General features: G+C 44.9%; 1 protein-coding gene across 3 annotated transcripts in view; it reads right to left on the minus strand.

Annotated features, from left to right (window-relative positions):
* The window catches only part of LOC121704875 (ubiquitin carboxyl-terminal hydrolase 22), a 36,830-nt gene extending 27,157 nt beyond the window's left edge, over positions 1–9,673 (minus strand). The window contains exons 1-2 of one of the 3 annotated variants that reach the window (XM_042085405.1): positions 9,221–9,673; positions 7,548–7,580 (exon numbers count right to left, since the gene is read on the minus strand). In XM_042085405.1, the coding sequence (XP_041941339.1) occupies positions 7,548–7,580; positions 9,221–9,340 (153 nt within the window). In that variant the 5' untranslated portion in view covers positions 9,341–9,673. Of the gene's footprint in view, positions 1–382; positions 636–7,547; positions 7,581–9,220 lie in introns of those variants that run through there. The other 2 variants (XM_042085406.1, XM_042085407.1) reach the window with 2 other exon arrangements.
* Between the last annotated feature and the right edge of the window lie 793 nt (positions 9,674–10,466).

The following is a 10,466-nucleotide window of genomic DNA, read 5'->3' on the forward strand; positions in this document are numbered from 1 at the left end:
CAGAAGAGAGGGGGAGAGGAGAGGAGAGAAGAGAGAGAGAAAGAAAGAATAGGTATACTATATACATATTGTTAGTATTGGGCAACACCCGACTGCAGATGGCATAGAGGACGAGGAACCACAACAAAAGGTGGGAGCAGTCAGACTAAACATTACACTCTCACACACACACACACACCAGATGCCCATCTAAACCCCCCCTACTGTGCTCAGCACCTGTCTGTCAGAGAGGACCTATTAGAGCACAGCCTCTCAGACAATTATCATGCTCTGTCTCACAAACCAAACATGGCACTGCACACACATCTAGGAGTGTGTTTTGGACAACTACTGACCCCCCCCACCCCCCCCCCCCCCCCCTCCTCCACACACACATACTCACAGTGACCAATTGGGGTTGAGGAGCCTCTGTGATCCGTGATTGGCTGCGTTCTCCCCCTGGAGAGTGACTGGCTGGCATCTGATTCGGCAGATGGCTTTTGATGTCGCTCACTCGCTGGACAGATGTGTGTGTGTGTGTGCGTGTGTGAGCTCCCCACTCTACAATGGGCAAGTCAAGGGGGAGGGGGGCGTGTGTGAATGTGTGAACAATCCTGGAGGACAAAGCCCAGAGACTCCAACCAAAACACCCACCCGACGAGCACACACACACACACACACACACACACACACACACACAAGCTCATTATGTCAGAGCAGGACTACTGCAACAAGCTTTGAAAGGTTAGGTACTTTCTCATCATTGCAGCTAATTGGTATTCAGTGCAGGCAGAAGAGTGCAGAAGAAAACAATCTGAACCTGATGACAGCAGAGGAATGGGGGGGGGGGGGGGTCCTCCTCCTCCTCCTCCTCCTCCTCCTCCTCCTCCTCCTCCTCCTCCTCCTCCTCCTCCTCCACTCTTCTCCCTCTGAGGCTTACATGACTCCTCCATCTCTAACCGCATCTCCAGTTGGCCCTGCTCCCCCCCCCTCCTCCTCCTCCTCCTCCTCCCTTTCATCCAGACAGCGCGCTCCGCATTAAAAGCAACGTTATCTGCTTTGAAACAGCTCAGCAATGCTTAGACGTGCAGTGATCATCTTCTCATTCACTTTGATCCACTGCAATTTTCATCATCCTGGGATGAGGGGTGTGTGTGTGTGTGTGTGTGTGTGTCAAGAGAGAGAGAAACAAAGGGGTGAGGAACTGATCTGGTGGTTGGATTCAATTGTAAAACTATCCCCCAAACATGCGCCCAACCAAACAAACAAACGACGCGAGAAACGCCGTGCTGAAGTACGCCACTCATGAATATTCCGCTCAGCACTGCCTTCTCAGGCATAAATTATGAATGCACTAAAGCTGCGCACAACTCCCACAGCACCACATGGACCGGGCAGGCTTACTGGCCTCAAACACACACACACACACACACACACAGGTGTGTGAACACAGAGCTGACGAGGAACAAGTTGTGAAGATGGTGATTACATAGGCATTACATCAACTCCCACAGAGGCAGAGAGCATAGGCCCATCATCACCATCAAAGACTGTTCATACTGTACTCGGCCCGTTTGGAGCTCACCCATGTGCGGCTGGCGCCCGTGTAGTTACAGAAAACATGGCGGATACAAGGCCACATTACATGCATACGCAGAGAGCGGCGCGTACACCCTCTGATGACCCTCCGAATATTGGGGTCACTCGGACTACCTCGCTTACCCCTGACCACTCACAGACATGTGCAATATAACGTCAGCCTCAGTAAACTCAGAGAACAGTGTGTGTGTGTGTGTGGGGGGGAAGCTAGAGAATCCAGCTGCTAGTTTAAAAAAAGCTGGCACTTCATTTGCCACTTCATATTCTTCTAAATCAGCCAAATCATCACATTGGCAGTGCCAAAATGTAAATGCCCGTTGATAAGCGTAGGAGGTTTCTGGTTTGTCTGGTATGAAGAGAGGCATTTCAATGAAAGCCCAATAATGCGGAGGCAGCCTTCAGACCTGCACGGCGGGGATCTGGGAGGCGTAGTGAGAGGTGGGGTGAGAGAGAGAGGTCTAGAGGGAGAAAGCGACAGGACTAATTAACTCCTCGTTTACAGCTCGTTAGAGAGGTGCTGCTGGGTAGGCTGGAGGAAGTCATTTGTGTTTGTTTTACACCTACCATTGTAATGGACCAATTCACATGCACCAGCACTCAACTCAACTAGTTCAGTCTATCAGGCAGCTATTAAGAGCGCCTGTGTGCCTGTGTGTGTGTGTATGTGTGTGAGAAACAAGCACACAGAGCTCACACATTCCTACATCTCCTGTGGGATCAAAGAAGTATTTGACTTTTGTAATACATCTATCTAAAATGACTGCCATATGACGGCCCCAAGTCCAGATATGCTCTCACCATCTCTCTCTCTGTGTGTTTGTGGGCCCCAGGTCCAGATATGCTCTTATCATCTCTGCTATTCTACTACAGAATACAGCAGTGCAATGCTGCACCACAAAGCCGTGTGTTGCTCGTGTGTATCCACTTACAGGAGCATGGATGGTCTCTTCAGCTGAGTGTGACCGGCTTCATTTGTCTCAGTGGAGTGCACCCCACTTCCAACAGGTCTACGGCTGACATTGCACTCTTACACTCATACATTCATTCACACACACACACACACACACAGTCCCTGCTGGTTTTGGGCCAGAGTGTTAAACTGACCACTCTGACTGTTTGGTTGCGTGTTAAACTGACCGCCTTCTGAGTGTTGGGACTGAAGTCTGTTTCTGTAAAAAAGGTCTCACTATCTATGAATCATCTTTTGGAAGGCTCATTCTCCTCGCTCACATCTCAATATATATTTTATTGTTCTATATTATTATTATTATTATCATCATTATTAATATTATCATTCTTCTCTCTCAAAATTGTCTTTCAGCTTTTTACCCCTCAATTTGCTGAACTCACAATGGTTCACCAAAAAAGACCAGGATGGGTATGAAAACTGTGTAATGAAACTCTAAACTCACCATATCTTTACAGATGTCAACACATAGGCACATACTTTGTTCACACATTACAGACATTTAACCTATACACCGCCCCCCCCCCTCCAGCGACATCCACCAAAGCTTTCTATGCAATGCAGAGCAATGAGCACGGGTCCTGACACAGTCCTACCACTGACACAGCCAAGAATAAGGACTTAATTCTGCTGTTCTGTTTGAATCAGTTTTCCTGCTGTTTTGAATCCGTTTGCCTGCTGTTCTGATCTAAATCAGTTTGCCTGCTGTTCTGTTCTAAATCAGAGTTTGCCTGCTGTTCTGATCTAAATCAGTTTGCCTGCTGTTCTGAATCAGTTTGCCTGCTGTTCTGATCTAAATCAGTTTGCCTGCTGTTCTGATCTAAATCAGTTTGCCTGCTGTTCTGAATCAGTTTGCCTGCTGTTCTGAATCTAAATCAGTTTGCCTGCTGTTCTGAATAAACTGATCTAAATCAGTTTGCCTGCTGTTCTGATCTAAATCAGTTTGCCTGCTGTTCTGTTCTGAATCAGTTTGCCTGCTGTTCTGATGTACTCAGAGTCATGCTGTGCGAAGCGTGGTGTGCGTGAGGAAGAACTAAGCTGGAGGACATTGCCAGACAGTTCATGTAAAAATTCCAGAGAAGGTTTAGCGAGCCAGCAGCCGAACACCCTCTCCAGACACTGGCTCTCTCACACTACACACACACACTCCTCCAGCCAGAGGTGCTGTAAGTTCAGACTGTGCCCTGCTCTAGACACATGGAGTCGTGGAGAGCGAATGCAACAGCTAAGCCGCGGCCGCGGGTGACTGGGAGCATATGGGCTTTTTCTGGGTGACACTGTCAACTAGTATAGCAAAACTCTACATATGCAGGTAGGCACACATACATACATACATACATACATACATACATACATACATATACATACATACATACACACACACACACACACTTGCGTTCTCACGGGAAGCAAATTCCTGCTCTGGTTAACTCCCTTCTTCTGAATGGATTTCCTGGAAATACAGCAAAAGCCCACTCCCACAGCAACACACACACACACACAGTAAGACGAGAAAAATGTAATATCACTCTGACCTTCCTCGAACCATCCAAGTACTGGTCATCTATGTCCATGAATCTAAACGCATTCGTATCCAAGTACTGGTCATCATCTATGTCCATGAATCTAAATGCATATTCTAGACCCTGGCCCACGTGCGTACGTTGAGATCGCCGGACAGCCTTGTGCTTTAGTTCACTGCACGTCCTCTCCTCTTTTTCAGAAGGAACGCACAGATCCGAGCTGACCTCACACCGGAGTTCTGGGCCCAACGTCACCAGCTGCTCACCGCAGACTGAAGCTGTGGAGTGTTTGTTGATGAGAACCAAAAGGTTATCCTGAAGAACCAGAACCAAGCATAAAAACACTTACGGAATCTTTTAATAGTTACATAATAACGTTACCCTGCACCCAGATTTGCTCAGGGAGCCGCAGAGCACTTTGATAACATACAGACAGACAGACACAGAGAGAGAGAGAGAGAGACAGACAGACAGACAGAGACACAGAAAGAGAGAGACAGACAGACAGACAGAGAAAGAGAGAGACAGAAAGAGAGAGAGACAGACAGACAGACACAGAAAGAGAGAGAGACAGACAGACAGACACAGAAAGAGAGAGAGAGAGAGACAGACAGACAGACAAAGAGAGAGAGAGAGAGACAGACAGACACAGAAAGAGAGAGAGAGAGACAGAATACAATCTCAGATCCTGAGAGAACAGCCCATGTTACATGATCAATAACATAATATTCCAGTTTTTATTATTTTTTTTTTTTTTTAAAAGCCAGGTGTTATTTTCATTATTATTACTATTATTATTATTATTATTATTATTATTATCATCATTATTATTTGTATTACTATTATTATTATCTATATTACTATTATTGTTGTATTGAATGCTTTGGCAACACTGTACAATTTACATTCATGCCAATAAAGCTTATTGAATTAAAATTGTATTGAGAGACAGAAAGACAGACAGACAGACACAGAAAGAGAGAAACAGACAGACAAAGAAAGAGAGAGACAGAGAGACACAGAAAGAAAGAAAGAAATAAAGAAAGAAAGAGAGAGACAGACAGACACAGAAAGAGAGAGAGAGAGAGAGAGAGAGAGAGATAGATAGACAGACACACACAGAAAGAGAGAGAGATAGACAGACAGACACAGAAAGAAAGAGAGAGAGAGAGAGAGAGACAGACAGACACAGAAAGAGAGAGAGAGAGACAGAGAGAAAGAGAGAGAGACAGACAGAGGCATGGCAAGAAGCCAGTGTAGATAGGCCATGGGATAGCCAACCTACATCCTTTCAGCAAGCCACAAAACAGGGTAGAACACAGACACACACACACAGACAGACAACACACATACACACACACACACTATTCCAGACTGAACAAAAGAGCACACACAGGTCACTACACATGATCAGAAGACACAAACAGCTCACACCATTACAAAGATCTTTCTCTTTCTCAAGATCCCATCTTCTTTCTTTCTTTCCAACACACACGCATACACACACACAGCTAAATGAACAGCAGCTGAATAACCTAATTGTGACAAAGTATGCCAAAAAATAAGTCTATTTGTCTTCCTTAAGTCAGTTAATCAACAGAACTACAGCACAAATGACAAACTAAAATATAATTTCAGTGTTATTTTCAGTCTAGGAACTTCCAGGCTGGAGGTAAATGTATTTAAATCACCGAATCCTGTTAACCTGTGCTTTAGATCCAAATCATAATCAGCCATGAAGATAATCTTTCTCTCTGTGCAGTAATATCCCATGATGGTATAATACGACTACCTGAAAAACAAGCAGACATCTTCCACGCCCTCCAGTGTACTGCTCAAGGATGTTTGAAGGCTAAAAATTTATTCATCAGGTGACTCATAGTGAATACATTGCTTCAACCCTATTTTCTCAACAGCCCTATCGGACCTTGTTCTCCTTCAGAGAGAACTCCAGGGATCCTCTGCTTATCCTGCAGTCACTAGAACCCACATTCTACATCAGAACCCAGAGAATATGCCTCGGCTCCGGTGGACCGCATGCAGGGCTCAGGGACGTGCGCTAGAATCCAGAGAAACTAGACCCTGAGCAGACGAGCAGTCCCACTTCAGAATGGCCTAAACTGGCTCACAGGGAGAGAGGCCCGGCAACCCTGGAGAATTCAGAGGAACGTTTAATTATGACTGAGAGAGGCCTCACTGTCTCTGTTAATTATGTCAACCTCCTCGTCCTCGCCATGTCTGTGGTCGTGCCTGAACTGTCTGCTAGGCTGCAAGTTTGTTTTACAAAAACTGCCATGCTAATATTTGGGAAAAACGAGTGTGCATTTAACTTACTTTTAAGATCTCCAACCCTTTGGCTGTGAAAACAACATCCCCAGAAACACCGCAAGGCTGCTAGCATGGCCGATGAGCCATCATATTAACTATGCTTACTCAGTCTTCATGTCATAATCTCTGATGAAGAATAAACGACAAGGCAATTATGTGAACGGTGGAAGGCAAATATATCAAGAGCTATGTGGCCCATGTACTTGTGTCCGTCATCAGAGTATCAACATCTCCCTCACAAAAAACAATCAACAGTGAAGGTAAAGCATATCTGCTAAAATTAGTGCAGTTCTAACATCAATTGTGCCCGTTATGCCTGTAGCTGGTTAAAATGATAGGCGGCCAATCTTATAGAAATTGCGTATGGCCATCTGTTCGGAGCAATCGTTGGTGGTTGCCTAGGAGACCTGCTGCAAGATGCCCACACACATACCTGACTGGCGGACGAGGTTAGCGGCGAGTTGAATGCAGCCCTCTACAAAGCTGGGAGGATGGAGAGGAATCTATGGGAGGCTCTCTGCTTGGTCATACCCATTAACATTGGACAATTGGGGACTGGCCACATGTTATTGCATGGAAGCTTCAGTAGCCTTGCGCATCCGTAGTACTGCGTGGGCATTCTGAGAAGATTAGTTGCATACAACGTTAATATGAGTATTTTTGATGTAGCCTATAGGACATTGAGGGTAGATGCAATCTGTCACTGTATGGATCAGTGTACTACATAAGTGCTTCCATTATTTTTACATGATCGTAATGTATGTGTTATGGTATGAAATCGTATTGTATGGAAAAGCGTCATACTGAAAGGTGCTAGACTTGGTGATCAACCACACTCCACACAAAGACGAACACTGCGTGTGTCCAATCCTTGAGACAGACAGGATACTTTGAATATGGCTTGGCAAATTGTTTATCTTTCCACATAATATATCACAGTTAGCATATACAAATCCTCCTCCTCAAACACCTATGTCAATATACAAGTTGAAGATCTTTACTGGTTATGTAGAAACACAATTATGAAATTGAGTGTGTGGATGGGGGGGGGGGGATGGGGGGTGAGGGAGAAAGAGAACGTTTGTCTGGCCTGTTCAGATCCTCTCTACAGTTGTCTACAGTCGTCAGTGCAAACAGGGGGTTGAACTCACCAATGTCGTCCATCCCGCATCACTCTGAAGCACCTAGCCCATCAGCAATGAAATAGAAATGTGTGACACATTTAAGATGTGCTGGGCTTGCTTGTGACAAAGCATGGCATACTTACAGGGCACAACATGAAGAGAGTAACAGTTACTAGCAGAAACATTCAGACGTCCCACAGTCAAAGACCTTTAAATGTTTAAAAACAACATGTCACAACGGCAGCTTGTCACTCAAGTGGCTACACGATTTCGCAACGCTCCCTTGCAATGCGATCTGGACTGCCATTATTACAATTCCCTGAAATTGCACAGGAGGAAAGAGACACGTACTGGACAAGAGCGACAGCTACGGATTATGTCATAGTGCGGGGGTGGGTTAAGCGCAGATGGCGAAACAAAGTGAAGTGTGTTGTGTGCGCCGCTGCGTACGTACACAAGGGTTGAAGGGGGGGGGGGGGGAATGGTGCGTGTTATCTCTTAACAATGCGGGCTGGCATATAATAGGTGTTACAGTGGACAGATAATAACTTTCCCAATCACCTCCGGTTTTAAGCATGTCATTTCCCTACATTAGAAACAGGGCGGTATATCACATCACCTCGGTGAAGAAAATATGGGCGTTGTAGTGAACGTTAGCTTGCCGCCTCAGTGTGTTTTAAGGAAATGTCAATGAACAGTGCCAACTTAACAGACGCTCGCATCATTTACTGGACACATGAGACACGATTAGCTTATGCTCACTGAATGACGGGGATGGTAGCAAGATATTGGATGAAAAAGAGAGGTTTGAAGTGCGAAAACACCCATGCACCAAGGAGTCAAAACGGCCTGATAACAGGAGTGCTTCCCATTCACAACGCGCAGCTCGTACGCTTGGCTATCCGGTTAGCCAATGTTAGCTAGCCTATGTTTTCAGGTGTATGAGTCGTTGTGTGAGTTGAAAGTCGAACACATTTGCATGAGATGTTAGAATATAATTATAATGCACTTCATCTCTTCTACATCATCGGGTGCAATAAAGCGAGCTCTGTTAATGTTCACTTGATAGGGCAAACTAGCGTCAATGTTTCCTTTCGTGTTTCGTCTGCATCCTGGACAGCCACCGACATGCAATGAACTCGGCAACACTGCAATCCTACAACACATTTTGCTACTGCTACAGCAGTAACGTTAACGTTAAAAGATGCAGTCCTTGGGACGACACCAATTAGCAAAGATGCTTCTCAAGATCTAGCCACCTAAGACAAATAATTTCAGTGCTTAGGTCTGTTTCAATCTGATGGATGATACACAATCTTTGATAGATTATCTAGCTTTGAATAGCTAGCTAACGTTAGAAGGCTCTGGCATGATCTGAGGCTCAGCACCCCTGCTTTCGGCTGGCCACCAGCAGTGTCCTTGTAGCCTATGCACGGTATTTGCCCGTCTGGGCTCAGCAGTGGTTGCACCAGCTAGCCAGTTGGCTAGAGAGAGAGATGACTGCATTGAGATAGACACTGAATAGGACCGATTCATTCTTGCATTTTGGTGTACATGTGGAGTGCTTCAAACTGTGTGGGGCGTCGTATGTAACGTTAGATATTCCTTATCCCATTAGCTAGCTAGATTCGGTTACTTAGCTAGCTAGCTCAGATAGCTAGCTAACGTTAATGGTATTCCAGCCAGTTATTATTTTTTACCTTGCGTCTCCTCGTTTCAGCAGTCCCACTCCATACAAAGCATTGATAAATGACTCGAAGATTTTGCTTCCAATTATCCACTTTAAACCCGTTCACATGAGAACACCCGGCCGGACTCATGACAAAAACAACATTCGGTTTTGTGTTTTAAATGATGAAACGTGTCCGTGAGAATTAACGTTAGCCAACTAGCAAGCTAGGAGTCCAGAATGGTTTCCGATTCAACGCAAAGAAACCATTGAAATATCCAGGAGGAAATACGAGCATCTGAAGCGTGTGCTCCTTTTAGTTGTTTCTTTCTCCTTCTAACTAAAAATACCTGCCTCGGTTGGGCAAATTGGCTACGGCGTTAGCCCTAGCTTAACGTTAGCTGGCTTCTACAGTACTTCCACTCTACAGATTTTTTTTAATGGTCGGTACAGCAAAGAGAACCGAAAGTCCCGCCTACTCACTGGACCTGCCAGTCTGTACGCAGAGTTTTAAACTGAACAAAAAAAAATACATATATATATTAATGAAATAACACGACTTCAGAGTAAGCAGGGTATACAAAGCGTAATATAAGAATGTGGCCGTTAACGTTAAATGGTGATTTAATTTTGTGCTTTGCCGGGGTCCTACAGAATTAATAAACTACATATCCCATGACGACGCACAAAGCGTTAACCAATAACTTTAAAGCCACATTTCCGGTTGATTTTAATTGGTTCTAACGTTATATGCAACTAGTGATGTTGGACAGTTAACTCAGAAATCAATTCCTCTTCCTCTTTCAATTTAGGAGTAGAGATGACTTCATCATACCAAATATAGATCAATTGCTCGAGCTGTGGGTGGTTTGTTTTCAGATGAGACTTGTTTGACAAATGGCTGCTAGCTAGGCCTACTTATTTTACCAGTTTTCAATTTCAATTCACTTATAGAGCGCCAAAATGTTACACATGACTCATGGCACTTCACAGATTGTTAAAACATTCAGAGATAGTCCATGAGTAACAGGGGCGAGGAAAAACTCCCTAGAATTGGAGATACATAATAGGAAGAAACCTCGAGTAGATCCACGACTCAAGGGCCTGACCCATCTGCCTAGGGTCAGTTACAGGGCAGTAAGGTCTGTATACATAATAAATCAAAGGTTAGTTAGGTGTACAGAATAGAACATGGTGTTTAAAGGGACACCAGGCAAAGCCTGATGCTTTTTCTCTACGAAACTCCCCCTCGCTCGGTCTGAAGCTCTTTTCCTTTT

Source organism: Alosa sapidissima, chromosome 3 (assembly GCF_018492685.1).
Source record: "Alosa sapidissima isolate fAloSap1 chromosome 3, fAloSap1.pri, whole genome shotgun sequence".
Classification (NCBI taxonomy): Eukaryota; Metazoa; Chordata; class Actinopteri; order Clupeiformes; family Clupeidae; genus Alosa; species Alosa sapidissima.